Source organism: Podarcis cretensis (genome assembly GCF_951804945.1).
Source record: "Podarcis cretensis genome assembly, chromosome: 1".
Taxonomy (NCBI): domain Eukaryota; kingdom Metazoa; phylum Chordata; class Lepidosauria; order Squamata; family Lacertidae; genus Podarcis; species Podarcis cretensis.
Window position 1 is genome coordinate 21,001,953 of NC_137170.1, and position 18,718 is coordinate 21,020,670.

Here is an 18,718-nt window from a genome sequence, read left to right on the forward strand (position 1 = left end):
GTAAATCAACCAAAACAAGAAAGCATCATTACATAAGTCTACATGTAACAGGAAAGCGATAAGGCTTCTGATGTAAACATAAGCAATCCTTTGAGGAATTGCTGCTCACAGACAACTAATGCTGTCTCTAAGATACACTCAGTTAAGTGATCCCTGTTGCTTAAAGATGGTGAGATGAAATGTTTTGGAAGCCATTTGGAAGGAATTGGTTACTTTTTAGAGCTTCTTTTGGGCTTCCTTTTGGCAGGATATGCTGGCAGTGGCATCTGTCGCAGGAGCAGGCAGTAAAAGAAGAAATTACTAGGTCAAAGGAAAACAAGAGACAGAGAATTTATCCTGTCATAAAGACCCAGAATATTGTTCGTTTTTATTGTAGAAAGTCTGTTGGTATTAGAATATGCTCTGATTTCTACAGAGTGGGAATGAGATGGAATTCGACTAAAGAGGAAACAGTGGTTTGCCTCTGTGCATCTTCATACAATTTTGTGCTATGTCTGGCAACTGACATATACTGCAACTGCCAAGAGTTTTATATGTCAGCAGTTGGGAACTGCTGCAGTGCTGTTGTAATATAGAGCATATTTTACTGTTGAACTGAAAGTCCAGGTCTTTTCAGCATATTCCAGTACATTTTGTAACATTTTGTCAATGCAATCTTAGCTACCAGGGTTAGTCAAGTATTCTGCCTCTGTTTATTTTGAATGTTGTGTTTTTAATTTCATTACTAATGATTGTATGGCTGGCCTGTTTCATGTGTTGTATCTGTATAGCAGGTTACAAACATTTAAAAGAGATGAATTAAAAAACTTACAGTGTGAATCAGCCTTTCAAGCTCACCTTTCTGTGGTAGTAGGCGAGGATCTGGGAAGAGATCTCACAGGTGTCCAGTCCAATATTGAAAACCTCAGCTGCAGATTTAAAATTGTCAGGCAATTGTACAAACAGGCCCAGAAGCACAAACTGCCTTGTAGATTCTGAGTATGCAAATGGCCCTTGTTCAATGCAGAGATGTCAAAGTAAGCATTATAAGCATCCAAGTGTGGACCTAATACTGGTATCCAGAACAATTTAAATGTTGTGTTGTGATACCCTATCAGTCTTTGGGTGAATATAGTGTGTATACAGACCAATAATAATAAGGAATTAAAGCTGGGAATGAAATGTCTGTTTTGGTTCAATGGTGAGACAGTACATAATCCGAGAATTGGAAAGAAAGAATTCTTCTGATCCATATTTCTTGAATATATTCTTTATTCTTCTTAAGTTGGATGTAGATGGAGAGATAGATTCGATACACCTATTCCTGTCACCCAGACAGGTACATCTTCTGCTGGATATGTTAGCAGCAATCGCTGGACCAGGTGAGCCAAAGTTGCATTGCCTTGTGTGGTTAGAAAGAGTTTGAGCACTGCATTAAACACGTTGCACTATTTCCAAGGTTTTGAATAATCTCTAGACTAAGGGCAGTATCAAAAGTGTACCTTTAAAGTTAAACACTCTTAAATCCCATATGTTGAACTGCAAAGGGGAAAGCACATGCTTAGAACTCTTCCTTTGAAACCCAAGGTTTTTTAAAACGCTTTGACTAGATTGGCCCTAAATTACTGAAGCGTTACTTTTATTTCAAAAAGTCTAAAGAAAATCTTACGTTGGGGGGAACTTTCTCATAAGTAGATTTGTATTGTTCCTCCTTCTGAAAGCAGCTAATAAGAATTGGAAATAGTCAAAAGGATCTGAAACCAGTTTAGTAGCTCCATAATTGTGATTAATATTAGTAACATATTTTTCTCATGCAGACTTTATCTAGTCTTCATCAATTAGTGTTGTTGTGATTTTTTTGAAAGCCCGTAAGGCATGATAAATGTTTGTTTCCCTTTCTTCTTCCTCATACACTTCCATGCAGAGGGCTAGTTGTTTAGGCAACAAAAGAAGATTCAAGATCTCTGGCCAAAAAGTAAATAGTGTATTTTAAAGTAATGCTTGATAGATTTTTCTTAAACAGAGAAATTCTCAAATCAGGAAATTTTAATTCCCTCCTTATATGCCAGATTGTTCCTTTTGTACACAAATTTCTAACATATTTCTTCCTGTCTTCTAAAAAACCCCCAAACGAACCCTAAAATAGCCCTCCGTCTAATTTAGGTTGAAATTGGGAGAAAAACATTTTAACCTAAAGGGCTCAAAATGTTCACACAAATTCTGTTGAGTGCCTTTCTTTGTGAAATGGAAGTGTTGCTTGGAGTTAGTTTTCTTTTAGGTAGCATTTTTTTAAAAGTGTGATTTTTATTACAGCTAAACAAGGTGTTGTTTGGGGGGAATTATTTGGTGCTTGGATATCTCTGGGGCTTGGGAATTGAAGTGGAGGTCAAGTTGCCACACCCTGTTTTCAATTACAGAGAATCCTAGCAGAATAGAATTGTGCAATAAAGATAGGAGAAACCGGCCAATGCAGCAGGAAGATGAATATCGGATTCAGATGGAGCTCAAACGCTACTTAAGAAAAGACACATTGCCAACAGGAGCACAGTCTGATCCGAGTTTCTATGAGACGGAGGCAGCCAGAACTCCTTCAAGCCGGGGTGAGCAATTGAACATCTTAGGGTGCTTTTTGGTTTCCTCTTTGCTTTGGAGCAAGACTTGCTCTTGGTTGTAGTACAGCTCAACTTAGAGCAGCCTTTCTCTACCTGTGGGTCCCCAGATGTTCTTGAAATACAACTCCTATCACCCCTAGCTGGCAAGGCCAGAGCTCAGGGATGATGGGAGTTGTAGTCCAACAACATCTGGGGACCCACAGGTTGAGAACTGCTGACTTAGAGGATGGAGCCGGTAGGTGATGGTCACAGATTCTCCCTTCTCGCTGCAGCACCCTGTAAATTTGCTTTTGAGAGTGGGGGCGGGGGCGGAATGAGAGGTGATGCAGGCACCTTCCAGGGAAAGGTGGGATAGGCAAAAGAAGCATTACCATCTCATTCATGCTTTGGTGTGCTGTAGTTGACCTAAATGTTTTTCATTGTGAACAGATCACACAAGATGATATATATTTTTTTCCTATTAGAGGAAGAAGTGTTTTTCTCAATGGCTGACATGGAGATGTCTCACAGTCTTTCCTCTCTGCCACCGCTTGGAGACCCACCTACTATGGATTTAGACCTTTCTTTGACTAGTACATACACTAATACGCCCGCAGGATCTCCCCATGGCGCTGCAGTGGTAGGTTGTCTTTAACTGTTTGTCTTTGAGCAAATGAAGAGGGGAAAGGTCATAGGTCAGTGGTAGAGCAGTTTGCTTGTATGCAGAAAGGCCCAGGTTCAGTCCCCAGGATCTGCAGGAAGGGAGGGGAATATGTCGTGTCTGAAAGCCTTTTTAAAAGGCTTTTTAAAACAGTGGCACTAATCTCTGTTGTGCATGGCTGTCTTCCTTCCAGTTTCATACCCTTATAGCCATCATCCCAAAGAGTGTCTGCTACAGGATGATTTTTTTTTTAACAGCATCTCCATGAAGGCACTATAGCTACATTGAAACCTCACATCTTTCCGCTAATTCACCATGACACTATGATGTCATGTGTGACATCATTTGCTGTGATGTCAATAGGTCCAGTGCCGGTGGGTGAGATAATTTGACAATGCAACCAAGAAATGCTTCAGTTTAAAGCTCTGCGAAATTCTATGTATTGACTATATTTGACAAAATATATATTTGACAAAATGAACAGTAGCATCACTCCAAGTCAGGCTATTGGCTCATCTAGTTTAGTATTGTTTACACTGACTGGCAGAGGCTGTAGGATGTGTCAGGCAGGAATCTTTCCCAGTCCTGATAGAGATATAAGGAATTAAACTTAGGACCATTTGCATGCAGAGCCTGCTTTCTACCACTGAGTTTTGACCCTTCCCCTTTAGATGCACATATTGATCTCACGGTGGCAACTAGTATCCTACGTCCTCCCACGTTGTAAAGCTACTTTTCCTGTGAAGCCTTTGGCACAGCACAGCCCCCAATTCCCATGACCTACTGAAACTATTTCTAAGTACATATTACTGAATTAACTAAATATTCTTCCCCTGCTTTCCTTTCTCTAGACCCAGGGGGAAGCCATGTTAGGGTACAAGCTTCTCGGGGCAAAAACTTGTCCTCTGCAAATTGCTGTGCACATCTATGGCACTAGGTAAAGAGGACCACTGATCTTTCCCTGTAGGCAACATGTAGCAACCTTTGAGTGGGTTTTTTTAAAGTATGGAAACAGCGGAACTACAAAATGACATGTCATAACGATAATATGCAGTGGTACCTCTGGTTACGAACTTAATTCATTCCGGAGGTCTGTTCTTATCCTGAAACTGTTTGTAACATGAGGCGCCATTAAGTGTAAGCATGCCTCCTGCGCACGATTTCTGCTCGCATCCCGGGGCAAAGTTCACATCCGGGAGCAACTACTTTCAGGTTAGCGCAGCTCATAACCTGATGCTTGCGCAACCAGAAGTGTTCATATCCAGAGGTACCACTGTATGTTGAGGTTCATTTTCTGTTACATTAGTTAAGTTGAGGTGATGTACAGGTGTAACAACCAGCTCTCTCTTTTTCCTTTTAGCAGCAGCCAGCCTGGGGAGACTGTTTTGATCAAAACAAACAGGAACCGCCACACATAAGAGGTTCATCCTTTACACCTAGTGTCATCCACTCAGCTCCACTGCGAAGGACTTGTAAGTAAATAAGTCAAGGTGGTTGGGGTCAGAAGCGAATGTGACTTTTAGGTAAAGGTAAAGGGATCCCTGACCATTAGGCCCAGTTGTGACCGACTCTGGGGTTGCGGCGCTTATCTCACTTTTTGGCCGAGGGAGCCGGCGTACAGCTTCCAGGTCATGTGGCCAGCATGACTAAGCCGCTTCTGGCGAACCAGAGCAGTGCACGGAAACGCCGTTTACCTGCCCGCCGGAGCGGTACCTATTTATCTACTTGCACTTTGACGTGCTTTCGAACTGCTAGGTTGGCAGGAGCAGGGACCAAGCGACGGGAGCTCACCCCGCCGCGGGGATTTGAACTGCCAACTTTCTGATCGGCAAGTCGTAGGCTCTGTGGTTTAACCCACAGCGCCACCCCCTTTTACCTTAGTATAATAAGACTGCTTTCCAGGAATGAATAAGTCAGTGGTTACCACTCACACCGGGCAACCAAGAGACATTATCAGTTCAAGGACACACTTCAGCCAAGCAGAAACACTTCAGGAGGATGTAGAGCAGGAAAGATGTCCTTACTGAATAAAAGGATAAAAGGAAAGTTTTGCTAACCCAGAGAGATGACAAACAAACAGCCAGTCGTTTTTCACCAAACGCTTCTCAATTTCAGTCCTTTTGCCCCTTTCGAATCCAAAATAGGCAGTGGCACTTTAGATTCCAATCCCAGCCCTTTCGCCAATGTTTTCAAGGAAGGCAAGGGTTCCAGTGGTTCCTCAAAAGCAAAGACAACCAAACAACAACAATAATAAATAATAATAATAATAAATTTTATTTATATCCTGCCCTCCCCAGCCGAAGCTGGGCTCAGGGCGGCTAACAACAATCAAAATAATCCAACGATTCTAAAAACATTTTATTATAAAAATTAATTAAAATCAAATTGATGGCAACCAGTAAGCAAAATTCTGTGCAGATTGCCAGAGGAGGGGGGTCAGGCTGCACCCTGACCAAAGGCCTGGTGGAACAGCTCTGTCTTGCAGGCCCTGAGGAAAGATGTCAGGTCCCGCAGGGCCCTAGTCTCTTGTGACAGAGCATTCCAATGAAACCAATGACTCATCTGTGTCCTGGGTGGGGTGGGGCTCGTGTCTCCAGCTTTCTTCCCACCTGGCAAAAGTCTGCAGGACCAATAAGGGTGTGGCAGACCCAAGGGCCAGAAAGAGAGGCCCATTTTTGGCCCCTGGGCCTGAGAGTCTCCACATCTTTCTGTGGCCTTGGTTTAAAAGGAGAGTATTACTTTTGTGGGAATACATTCAGAACAGAACGTTAAGCAAGAAGTCGGTGTTAATTTTGCACGTTTTATTATCTGTAATCTGTAAGGAGATCTGAGCATATTGAAATCCACCATATGTTTGAAAGTGTTATTCTTATTTGTAATTTGTGTCAAAATACGTTCTGCAAATCAGAGCAACTTATTATTTTAAATGGAGACGTTTTAAAAAAATTTTGTATCTTTGTAGCAAATTTAATACTTAACAACTTTTGTACTAGTCAGAGATACAATCCTTCATACACTTACCTGTAAATTAGTCCTGTTGAACTCATTGGGACTGCACTATATATAAAAAAGTGTGTTTATACACATACATACGCTGAAACCTACTGTATATTACCTTTAAACATTTTTTCCCTTCCCTTTAGCTCTTCCATCCAGATCTGTCTCAGTGGATGAATCCAGGCCTGAACTTCTTTTTCGACTAGCAGTGGGTGCTTTCTCAGTATCGGTACTTCATATTGATCCTTTGCCACCCCCTGAAACGTCACTGAACGCCAGTCCACTTACACCAATGGCACAGGATTTTTTTACCCGCATAGAAAAGGTTGATCCAGTTAAGTTTCCAACAGAAGATTTTCTGTCCCTCCGAGAAGTATTTGCAAAGGCTTGTTCACATGATCACCTTAGGTATAACTTTGCTTATTCATCTGCTAACATAGCAAACAAAATGCATAAATTCTGTGACAACATGAGCTTGCTCAGTAAATATTTGATATGAGTGTTGTTGGAACATACTTGAGAGGCTAAGGTATACCTGGTAGATAAAGGGGTAGTTCCCACCATCCCTTAATTATTGCAGCAGTAGACACTGTAGGTTGGTGGGGTTGTGCCTGGTGCACTTCAAGTCACCACCACAAAATAAGTTAGAATTCTTTTTCTCTCTATGCAGGATTAATTATTTATTTAAAAGCATTTATAAAGCGCTTAATATTTGTAAGAGCTCTAAGCAGCGTACAATGTAAGGACAATTAGTGTCATTCAAACACCAATACAACCTAAAGCCAGTAAGACAGCAGCAGAAAAGCAAATGAAATCTAATAATATGGGAATTCAGGAAATTTACACATATTAAACAGATTCCAATCTTATGGATCAGGGAAAGGATGAGTCTTTGCAAGATGTCTGAGTTAACTGATGGTTGCTGCTTTGTGTAAGCACAGCTGTTATTTCTCTATGGAGTCGTGCCTTGGCTGCCAAACACCTTGGAGCTTGTACGTTTCGGCTCCCAAGCGATCAAAAACCAGAAGTGAGTGTCCCGGTTTTCGAACGATTTTCGGAAGCTGAACATCCAGCATGGCTCCTGCAGCTTCCAATTGGCTGCAGGACGCTCCTGTAGCCAATCAGAAGCCGTATCTTGGTTTTTGAACAGTTCCAGGAGTCGAACCGGAACACATTCTGTTCAAGAACCAAGGTACGACTGTATAGGCTTCTATATAGGCATTAGAAGATTCGTACTGAACCATGAAAAATATAGATTGGTGTGATCACAAGCAGATCTCTTGAATAATTTCAGTTTCAGAAATTCATTTGCCCTCCAATGTGCACACAACTCCTACAAGAAGTGAGGTTTGCCATTGACTTTAGTAGAGGGTTCAGCATCCTGTAGCATTCGCAGAACCTCTTTCTTGAGTGAAAATAATGATTACCCTTGTGTGTGCATCAGCTGCCAGAAAGCTGGTTTAGGGCAATGTTGTATTGGAAATCACTGCATTTAATTTCAAAAGTTTCCTACAATGGAGGAAGGACATGGATGTTTGTTTGGCAATGTGAATTAAGATGTCACTAGTGTGGGGGTATTACATAAATAAATTATTTTCCTTATTTATCTTGTACCTTGCAGTTTTAACACATCTTTGTATGTTTTGCAAGGAATTAAGCATGAGCATGTGTTGGAATAAGATTTCAAAATTGCATCTTTCTCCTTGTTTTATTTCAGTGATATTGGCAATTTAATGACTTGTATTTTTATAATATTTTAAATAATTTCCAATGCAGAATGACTATAGGTGTTCAGTTTATGCAGTTTTATACCACTGTTTCTCGCCATAGGTTTATAGGCACAGACATCAAAGTGTCCTATGAACAGAGACAGAGATCGGCTTCCCGTTGTTTGAGTACAGATTTATATATTGGACAGATGGAACTTCTGGAGTGCCTCTTTTCCATGGACTCTCATTCTGACATACCTCACTATACAGAGGTAGAAATTCTTATGACTTAACACAAGCTATTAAAATGCATTGCAAAAACTTTTAATGCTCCAATAGTTCTGTCCTGTGAATATTTGCTTTCACGTAAACTGAGTTCATTGGCCAAGTGTTCCATAGGAATGCTTATTTGGAGAGGAATTCAATGTCACACTTTTCCAGATGGTCAATCAGCACAAGAATTTCAGCTAGACTGGCAGAATGAATCCCCCTCTCCTCCCTTCACATGCTGTTCTGGAGGTCCTTCTGACACCTCCACACTGGGCCAATTTTGCAGGGGTGGGGACGGACCACATTGCACTAGTGGCAATCCTTGCATGGGCTTCCGCTAGTGGGACCAGTTAGTTGAACCTGGCGCTTTGTGCTACAACTGGAATTTTTCAGTAACTTGAGCCGTTCGATTGGAAATTTCACTTTAAATTAGGCTCGGAGATTAAATATCTCTTCCTTCAGGTTAGTGGGAAGGATCTCACATATTGCAAGCTTTTGTACTATGTGCCATAGGTACTGTTTGTGGAATTGGGGTCACTCCATGTTCTGGTATTAAAGAAGCAGTTGGATAGCCCGAGTGCATGTTTTATCAGCACTGTAGCTCAGCAAGAGTTTCTCTTGTCAGCTGCAAATGATATATTTTCATCCCGAGGGCTATGTCCAGTGTTATCGCCTGTGCTGACAGAAGGTTCTTTGCTCCAGCAGAGGCTTCTGTCAACAGAATGGAGAGAGGTGATTTTTGCTGAGTTATCCTCAGCCCGCCCACCCGCCCCCTCTGCGTGTCCCCAAAACCTGCTCCAGAGTGTTGGGGACTATTTAGAACAGTGTGGCAGGTGGCACAGCACTGCAGGTGAAGAGGGAATCAGCAAAAAAAATTAACCTCCCATTTCTGCTGGCAGAAGCCTCCATTGGATCAAAGGGCCTGCTGTCAGCGCAAGGCTACAGCTACTAGGATATATAAAAGTTGGCTCCAGGTAAAGGTCATTTTTGTTGACCCTGGTGATGGGGTTTAGGGATGCCCCTGGTGCATAATACTCCAGAATTACTCCATCCCTTTCAGGATGCTCTTGACATCACTGACCAGAGCATGATAAGAAGACCACTGGTTCTGCTGGACTACTTCTCCTTTGTCTTTTAAATTTCCCAAAGTTCCATATTCTCTCTTTACACATCCAGCTGGTAGTGTAAAGAGAGATGGCATCTTGGCAATACAATTGTTGCATCACTGCAAGTTTCTCTAGACAACTCATAAAATGTCAAAAAATACTGAAGGTCTGTAATGGATTAGACCACAGCAGATCATCTGGTAGAGAAACAAATTAAATGAGGTGAGCTTCTAGTAGATAATTTTGTCTTCCTCCCTAATCAATGTATTTGCTTTCCGTAGAATTGTAGAGTTGGGAGGGACCCTGAGGGTCATCTAGTCCAACCCCCTACAATGCAGGGATTTTAATTGCTTGTGAAATATACTTGCATTTCATCACTACCCTTTATTTTGCTATAGCTGCTAATGTTTAATTCTGAAAGACAAGGAAACAAGCTGCACCCTCTCTCCTGCCTTCAGCTCCATTACAAGCACACGGATAACAGAGGGCCTCAGGTAGATTAGAATATATTATTTCTTCTTATCTTTTGAATAAAAACAATTGAAATCTTTATTCCAAGTTGTGTGTATGTTGCTCTGTAGAAAATTCTGTATTTTGCCACTGACTATTTATTTTACTTTTTTGTGACAGGGTAGCCAAGGGAGATTGAGCTCTGTCCCCCAGAAAGCAGATTTACAAATCAAGTTGAGTCCAGCTTTCTGTGAATTAGATATCAGCATTGTAGACAGACTAAATTCACTGCTTCAGCCGCAGAAGTTAACCACAGTGGAGATGATGGCATCACACATGTACACCTCCTACAACAAACACATTAGCCTGGTAAAGTAATTGTAATTTTATCACTGATAAAAGGAAAATGACAAGATGGCATGTGGCAGCTTTTATCTGTCAGGTTCACACTTCCATGTTAATGATTTAATAAATAATTTTACAGTGCATGGTTTTGTCCCACTCAGAAGTTGATTAATTGCAACTCAGTGTGTGAACTTCATTGAAAAGTTTAGGGAGGCGAGATGGAACAAAAGTTATACCAGTGGTATTTGATCTATGATGAACCATTTTTTGCAATAGAACAGCTGTTTGGCTTAGACCTTTGTTAATTGACTTTAGCCAATGCTCCCACATTAAACAACAAACACTGTTAAGAATGTTTGAAATGTACAATGAAGCATTAAAAACGTCTGTTTTCTATAATTTCGACTAAATTGTACATGTTTGCTGTAATGCAATGGACTGTGGAAATAACTGCTTATGACTGCCGTGCTTGAATCCTCATCAAAGCTTCTCTTGAAGGTGGGAGGCGATCCAAAACTTTGTAAGATGTGAAATTCAGCTGTGTCTGTTAGCCAGCAGAATGGACACCATTGCTGGAATAGATTCTTCCTTTCCCTGCACACCTCCAAAATCCACTCCAGAAAGTTTGGTGTGTGTGCTCCAAAGAAAATTTGGAAGGGGGTGCAGTGGGCTGTAGGCAGGAAGAGTGGGATGGGAAGCTCTATTGAATTTATGAAAACCCACTCATGTGACATTGGATGTTGCCCCTTAAGTTGTGTTTTTTGCCCCTCAGAATTGTTCTAAAAATATTTGTTTGCCCTCCCCTTACTTTGCAATTGTTTCAGCACAAGGCATTTGCTGAAGTTTTCCTGGACGATTCCCGTACTCCTGCAAATTGCAAAATGTCGGTACAAGTGACTGCACCAGCTTTGAAGCTCTCAGTTCGCTTCCCAATTCCTGACCTGCGGTCAGACCCAGAACGAGGACCTTGGTTCAAGAAGTCGCTTCAGAAAGAAATTCTTCATTTAGAATTTGCAGATATGGAACTCAAAACCGAGTTTACAGGAGGACCAACTCCAGAGCAAGTTAAATTAGAGCTCACTTTTAAAGAGCTAACTGGTAAGTGAAGGGATCTCTATTGGTTGCAATAGATGGTTGTAGCCAGTGCTTTTCGTTTGAGGTGCCATATATCGATAAAAGTGCAGTGGATGCCAGCACAAAATGGCTGGCATGGGAAGTGAAAAAAAGGGTTGCTGGTACTCAGCACCACTTAGTACTGTTGCACCTACCCACCCAAAATCCTGGTTGTAGCTACGTTGTTCCTGGGCAATATGAGGGACCTATTAGTAAGATGATACTTATTTATTGTTCCAGTTTCTGTTATTATAGGAATATTCAGATTTTCTTCGGAGAGAATGGAAAGGAAGACAGTTTTTATATATATAGCATATGAGATTACAGGGAAATTTGCTTGTTACTTCTTTTTTTTGCAACTTTAGACAAAGCCCAATAAATCTTTGGCATTTGAGACACAACTGTTACATGATAATTAGAGATATTTGGTTTTCAGTAATCATAGTAGTTTGCAATTCTCTTTTGATGCCGGAGGAGTTCACTATCTAAATTATTTTCAGAGCTAACAAGGAGCTACTTTTCCATTCTTTGTGATGGAAAAGGAAAAATTGTTTCAAAAAGGCTGATTTTGTGTCACTGCTAAATGAAGAATGTAATCTCTTCATGATTAAATGGCTATGCAGTTAGTCCTAGGCATGCACAACATAATCTTCTCTGGTTTCACCATAGCATCATTTGAAGAAGGGAAAGAGGAATCAGCTGTACAATTTTTTCAAGTTTCCAGTGGTGTAGTTGGAGAGATGATCTCATCAGACAACTTTGACTGGCCACGGTAAAACAAAATACTATTTGTTCTCTGTGTAAATCCTAACCGCTTATGATGTGCTGCTGCTGAAAAAACTGTAACCGTTTAGAGCAGAGTTAAATCAAATCTAGGTTGTGTTGGTCTGGTAATTAAGTACTCTGGATGTTGGAATGGTGTTTTCCCCCCATGAATGATTATGGCTTGAATATGACCACTCTTGCTCTTCCATAGACCCAAGGCCATCATAACCACTACTAAAAACATCTATAATATGTAGACATTTAAAAACTATTTTTGACAGTACTTAGCAAAACAGCAGAAATAACAGAACTATAATGAAAAGACAGCAGTGTGGGTCTCATTTGGAAAAGATATTAAATATCTAAAATAAAATGAGAACACTCAGGAGGAGGTTTTATTAATCCAGCATAAACCCATGCTTGTCTCTTTCTACTGCAGGACTAAGGGTTACTAAAAGTACTCTTATTTCCACCATTATAAGCACGTACAGTTTCTTAAAATCAGTTATATAGTCACGTCTAGTGTTTCAGTGCTGCCCAGGAGACTGGTCTTCCTCACTCTTAATACACATATTCCGCCTACTTAGGGGAAGTACATTTATATAACATGGAAATAGATTTTGTGTGTGTCGGATATAGCTGTAGAAACTTTTATGACAACCTTTTCATTGCCACAAAATGCGTAACTATTTCTGGAATTAGTCACAGTTTCCTCCTCTTGTTTGACTATTAGGATTGTACTTAAAATAAACCCACTGGCTGTGCACTCTATTCTGGAAAGGATAGCTCCTGAGGATGAAGAGGAGGTTGATGGTCATTTTCAAGAAGAGGAAGAAGGAGGATCTCACTCCCTGAAGGATGTGTGTGATCTTAGAAGACCAAAGCCATCTCCCTTTTCCTCACGTCGAGTCATGTTTGAGAATGAAGAAGTAAGCACAAAGGGCTTATCCATATGGCATTTTTTTTGCATCCGGTTGCTGTATTCAGTTTCAACAAATAATTAGCCATCTTAAATTGCTCAACTTACACTGTTTGGTTAGTTGGCATGGTCTCAACAAATCATGGCAAACCATTTCCCCAAGGCAAGCCTGTGTAACTTACATGAGCATCTAAAAACGATATGAAGTAATATGCTGTTATTTACTCTGTTGTTATTTCCTGTGTTGTTTTTAGCTGCTCTGTCACTGCATTTTGTATAATGCACTGAGACATGTTTGAGGAAGGCTAATAATAACCACAGATTATACCTGAAATGATGTTTTTATTTCTAGATGGTGATGCCAGGAGACGCACTGGAGATGACTGAGTTTCAGGATAAAGCAATCAGCAATTCTCATTATGTACTGGAGCTCATGTTACCAAATGTGTATTTAACATTCCCAAACAAGACCTTTTATGAAAAGCTATATAATCGGTAAGTATAAGCACTAGCTTTCATGGTTTGCGTGACCCATGATTTGGATCCAGAGGAGGCCTTTTTTGAGCAGAAGGCAGGGGAAAGCTCTTTCCACCACTTCCACCCTACAGCTAATGCCACCTTTCCTGCTTTGGGCTAGGATAACCTTTCTTAGCCCCTTTACAGTTCCACATAATGCCTGTTCCATAGTTGTAAGAAATCCAAACAGTCAAACCTCGGTAATCAGTTCCCGAAGACCGCTTGACTTCCGAAACCTTCGACAACCGAGGCGCGGCTTCCGATTGGTTGCAAGAGCTTCTTGCACTCGAGCAGAAGCCACGTTGGGTGTTCGGGTTCTGAAAAATGTTTGAAAACCGGATCATTTACTTCCGGGTTTTCGGCATTCGGGAGCCAAAACGTTTGAAAAGGGAGCCATTCAAGAACCAAGATTTGACTGTATTCTAGTCTGCCCAGCCTGTTGACATCAGGCAGGTGCTTTCAATGTAGTCTTTTGGGTGCCTGCTTTAGACATTTTTGCTTAGGCAAGCCCATCCAGATACATAGTAGCTGATGTGCTTCAATCTTTTCCTGTTACTTTTTATTCTCTCTTAAATGTTTTTAAGTATTTGTTTTCAGCTTCGCATCGGTAATTTAAATATTGCTTGTAAACCACTTAGGTGCTTTACTGTAATCAAGCATCATATACATTTCGTTAAGTTAAATAAAATAAAATAAACCCATTATCAGTTCATTTTTCCAGATCACAGACCTGCCTTTGTTCAAGTTCTTCCAGGTTCAGATTAATATATGCCGGTATTTTCCCCTTTCTAGGATCAGTAATGATTTATTACTGTGGGAACCCACAGCTCCATCTCCTGTAGAAACATTTGAAAATATTTCTTACGGTGTTGGACTTTCAGTGGCCAGCCAGCTGATCAACACATTCAGTAAAGACAGTCAGTTCAGATCTACTATTCACTATGGTAATATACTATAAACATCTTACTAAATTATTATATTTAAGCATATAAAAGTCCAAGTGTATCTCTAATACAGCTGAAGCTACTGAATTGATAGAGGGAGAAACTATACATAAAGGGGTTACTTGCTGTTACTGAGGGAAATTTTAAAATCTGCTTATTTTTTAGCATCCTTATTTTCTAAAAAATGTGGTTTCACTTTCTGTGATAAGCTGTTTATTGTGGATGGTTAAAGATTCACTTGTTTTTTGCTTTGCCTTTTGTAGATGATGATAGTGGGTCTGAGGAAGAAACACTCCAATATTTTTCCACCGTTGATCCAAACTACTGTTCCCGGAGAAAGAAAAAAACTGAATCCCAGAACAGGAACACGCAGAGTTTTCTGTCAGTTCTTTTGAACATTAACCATGGATTAGTGTCAATATTCACTGATGTCAAGGTATGACATCTAGGGTGAGAGAACCCATAATAGCTTGACTAGACTTGTTATTTTGACTATACTGCATAAACCACTATGGTAGCACGTTGATCGTTCATAGTATGTTAAGGATGATGTTGGTTTTTGTTTTAAAGGATGGGATTCCTTCAGATAAAGTGTGGACTAAGCAGAGGAATCTTTTCAGACAACCTATAATTCTCTGATTCTTTCTCCAGCAGGACGATGGGAGTGTATGTGAAGACAAACATGGGGAATTTTGGTTTGAATTCAGTAGTGGGTCGCTGTTCTGTGTGACAAAGTATGAAGGCTTTGAAGACCAGCATTACATCTGTCTCCATTCCAGTAGCCTCAGCTTATATCATCAAGGTATGAAATGTCAGTGTAGAAATAATGTTTGTGTTCCAAGCTATAAAAAGGTAAGGGGTTGAGTAAGGGAGAAAATGAGTGATTGTCATCTAGCAAGTTATACAAAACCTTGACAGCTAGGGTTTGTGGGCCTTACAGTTTGAAGATCAGTGAGAAGCAACTCCTCCTTCCAATATATGTTCCACAAATAATTTTGATTTGATTTGATTTGATTTAATATTCTAGAGCACTTGCCTTTCAGTCCTCCCCCCAATTACAAATATATGAATCCAAATTGGGAATTATTACTTCTTTACAAATGTAAGTCTGCTGCAGTCCAATTTATCCACCACAATTGCATTCCGTAAGCATATGGAAAGAAATGTACTCATAATATGTCTAAGGAGCTAGTCTTGGTGCTTATGTGAAACACAGGAGGGTGAATTGCTAATGACAACCAATTCAGAGCTGACATATAGAAAGTTTTTTCTAAGTACACCTATGGTTGCAAAACCTTCTATTTGTACATTAAGAAAGTTGTGTTGGATGTCTGCAGGTATTTCTGAAGGCCCCTTTCCTAGAAGAGAACTACTCCAAAATGCATTGTTCTGTTTTTAAAATAAGTATAGTATTTCCGTTTGTCAGTATACATAACAGAAGAAATTGTTGACGATTGATAAGATTTTAGAAATCTTCCCTGCAGTTTTACTTAACAAAGTTTGGGTGTTTAGAGCATCAGCCAGATGTTAGCAAGTTTTAGAGTAAAATATGTGGATTTTTTTTGTATCTCAATTCAAAATGTCTTTGAAGGACCATCTAACCACAAAGCCGTCTTTCTGCAGGTGTGGTGGATGGAGTTGTCTGTCCATCTGAAGTAAGGCTGCCAAGTGCAACGCCACCCCATTGGTTAGAGCCTACTATTTACTTTTCGGAAGAAGAAGGTCTCAGTAGAGCTTCCTCAGATGATGTGGGAGTGGAGTGCTTAAGCATGTTGTCTGTTGCAGTTAAGATACAATCAAATAAGTTGGAAACCAATACAAAGGTTTGTATTTAGAAATTAATATCTATATATCTATATCTGTATATGCTCTGAAAGTATTTACATGAATACTTTGGATGAACTTGTTTTTGTAGGAGTTTTTAGTTGCTGTTGGACTAAGAGGAGCCACTCTTCAACACAGAGTACTTCCTTCAGGTTTAAGCTGGCATGAACAGGTATGTTAATTTGCTAAATGTTCTATGGTCTATCTGGAGATCATTCTGGAGGGGGGGTGTATGTTCTAACTTAGAGTATTCCTACTGAGTATTGGAGTTCCTGTAAGCTTGCTTTGTGTGCCTCAGTCCTGTATAACTGGGAATCCCCATCCTTCTGGGTAAAATATTATCCATCTCTTTTCCTTTTTATATAGTCCGCAAAATCTTTCAGTGACAGCTGATGTTACCTTACTTGATTAGAATACAGTGGGCCTATCTTTACACTTTTGTAATTGTAGATTTTGTATTTTTTGAACATTTCTGATGAGCCTGTGTTGGGATATAATCCTCCAGCTTCTGTTACAACTTTTCACGTCCATCTCTGGAGTTGTGCCCTGAATTATAGGTAAGCTAAACAAATAAAGTGTTTGTATCAGCCTATTAAGTCAACTGTTGTCCTGAACCAGTTGCTTTAATATTCAGTTTGTCAAGTTTATTTATGGTCACTTGAATTTCTGAACTGCTTGCTTTCCAAATATGTTTCAAATATTTTTATTTTTTTATTTTTGGGTAGGCCTCTGTTTTTGCCAACTAGATCACTTCTTACCGTTGAAACATTTAGCATTTCAAGTAGTGTGGCACTGGATAAATCATCTTCTACTCTCAGGTAAAGTTTGTTAAGAACTTTAACAAATCCCACATTTAACTTATATTTCTTTCAACACTTACAAAATTGTTGGAACATGTAATTCCTTTAAAAAACATCATTTTTGTTATAGAATAATCTTGGATGAGGCTGCTTTGCATCTGTCTGACAAGTGTAATGTTGCAGTGAACCTCCAAAGAGGTAAGTGCATTTCAGCTTTTAAAGGGATTCATACAATTCCAAGTAACTAGTAAGGATATTAAAAGGTGCTTTTATGTTAAGCAACTGTTAGCTGAGCGGGACACGATTGTCTGATGTAGCATGATGGAGGAAAGAAGCTTTGTCGTTCTGAATTTCCCATGCATGTGATTGTTGTCCAGTTATGGTCAACATATCAGAATCAAATAGCCAACCTGCATCCCAGTATATTAATGAATTCTGGATTTATTGCTGGACAACTGTAAAGTTGTCCATGGAAGCACAAGACAAAATTGGCCACTAAAATAGTCATTCTAAAATCATTCCCATTCATAAGACAAAAAAAAGCAGATAGAAACATTGCTGGGGTGGGAGCGCTGTCTGCTCATTTTCTGTAGTTTAGAAAGGGCTTGAGCTTCAGTCGTAAAACAGTCCATCATCATGAGGGCATTTGCGGTCTTAAATATGAGGCATAAGCAACAATTCAGGAGTTTAGCAGATAATTATTTTGTTTTCTTCAGATTATGTTCGAGTTATGGACATGGGACTCTTAGAACTGACTATAAGGGCAGTGAAACCTGGATCTGATGGAGAGAGAGTAAGGAACTGAGTTAAAATATAAAAGCTAAATTATGTGTGGTTTAAGTTTTGGAGTGTGTGTGTGTTTTTAAGTAATAGTAGGTGGCGCTGTGGGTTAAAGCCTCAGCGCCTAGGACTTGCCGATCGAAAGGTCGGCAGTTCGAATCCCTGCGGCGGGGTGCGCTCCCGCTGCTCGGTCCCAGCGCCTGCCAACCTAGCAGTTCGAAAGCACCTCCGGGTGCAAGTAGATAAATAGGGACCTCTTACCAGCGGGAAGGTAAACGGCGTTTCCGTGTGCGACTCTGGCTCGCCAGAGCAGCGATGTCACGCTGGCCACGTGACCTGGAAGTGTCTCCGGACAGCGCTGCCCCCTGGCCTCTTAAGTGAGATGGGCGCACAACCCCAGAGTCTGTCAAGACTGGCCCGTACGGGCAGGGGTACCTTTACCTTTACCTATAATAAAGCTTTGGACTTTGAGATATTTGTTCAAAAAAGTGTGATTGAAATTGATTTGGCTCTTAAACATACTGGGTCATTTTCTAAACACATGTCTGGTTCCTTGATCATACATTCAGGACTGACTTAAGAAAAGTGCATCTTCTGCTGGTGTCGGACATGATTTTGAATTATTATCTGTTTAGAGTAAGCCACGTTTTGAACTCCATTGTTCCAGTGATGTTATCCACATTAGAACATGCTCAGATTCCTGTGCTGCGTTAATGAATCTTATCCAGTATATTGCAAGTTACGGTGATCTGAATCCACCTGCAAAGATAGAGAATACTTGTGGAGCGACCAAGCAAAATGTTAAGGTATGAAAAGGCATCACTGGTCTAGATCACTTTTGTTAAGTTGAGAAACAACACTCTTGTAACAAACTAAGTTAGCATGCATCACAGCTACAGATATTTATAAAGAACTACACTGTATTTCCTTTATAAGTTTAGATTGGTGT

At 40.3% G+C, this 18,718-nt stretch overlaps 1 protein-coding gene across 3 annotated transcripts in view; it reads left to right on the forward strand.

The window, feature by feature from the left end:
• ATG2B (autophagy related 2B) overlaps nucleotides 1–18,718 on the forward strand; it is a 42,271-nt gene that overhangs the window by 10,988 nt on the left and 12,565 nt on the right. Inside the window, exons 7-28 of one of the 3 annotated variants that reach the window (XM_079947689.1) lie at nucleotides 1,265–1,361; nucleotides 2,397–2,579; nucleotides 3,056–3,210; nucleotides 4,592–4,703; nucleotides 6,375–6,636; nucleotides 8,059–8,209; nucleotides 9,712–9,807; nucleotides 9,944–10,132; nucleotides 10,933–11,206; nucleotides 11,891–11,993; nucleotides 12,720–12,915; nucleotides 13,258–13,400; nucleotides 14,214–14,365; nucleotides 14,629–14,801; nucleotides 15,020–15,167; nucleotides 15,989–16,188; nucleotides 16,281–16,361; nucleotides 16,640–16,746; nucleotides 16,915–17,007; nucleotides 17,120–17,187; nucleotides 17,706–17,782; nucleotides 18,405–18,575. In XM_079947689.1, coding sequence (XP_079803815.1) covers nucleotides 1,265–1,361; nucleotides 2,397–2,579; nucleotides 3,056–3,210; nucleotides 4,592–4,703; nucleotides 6,375–6,636; nucleotides 8,059–8,209; nucleotides 9,712–9,807; nucleotides 9,944–10,132; nucleotides 10,933–11,206; nucleotides 11,891–11,993; nucleotides 12,720–12,915; nucleotides 13,258–13,400; nucleotides 14,214–14,365; nucleotides 14,629–14,801; nucleotides 15,020–15,167; nucleotides 15,989–16,188; nucleotides 16,281–16,361; nucleotides 16,640–16,746; nucleotides 16,915–17,007; nucleotides 17,120–17,187; nucleotides 17,706–17,782; nucleotides 18,405–18,575 — 3,231 coding nt within the window. Of the gene's footprint in view, nucleotides 1–1,264; nucleotides 1,362–2,396; nucleotides 2,580–3,055; nucleotides 3,211–4,591; nucleotides 4,704–6,374; nucleotides 6,637–8,058; nucleotides 8,210–9,711; nucleotides 9,808–9,943; nucleotides 10,133–10,932; nucleotides 11,207–11,890; nucleotides 11,994–12,719; nucleotides 12,916–13,257; nucleotides 13,401–14,213; nucleotides 14,366–14,628; nucleotides 14,802–15,016; nucleotides 15,168–15,988; nucleotides 16,189–16,280; nucleotides 16,362–16,639; nucleotides 16,747–16,914; nucleotides 17,008–17,119; nucleotides 17,188–17,705; nucleotides 17,783–18,404; nucleotides 18,576–18,718 lie in introns of all 3 variants that reach the window. The other 2 variants (XM_079947687.1, XM_079947688.1) reach the window with 2 other exon arrangements.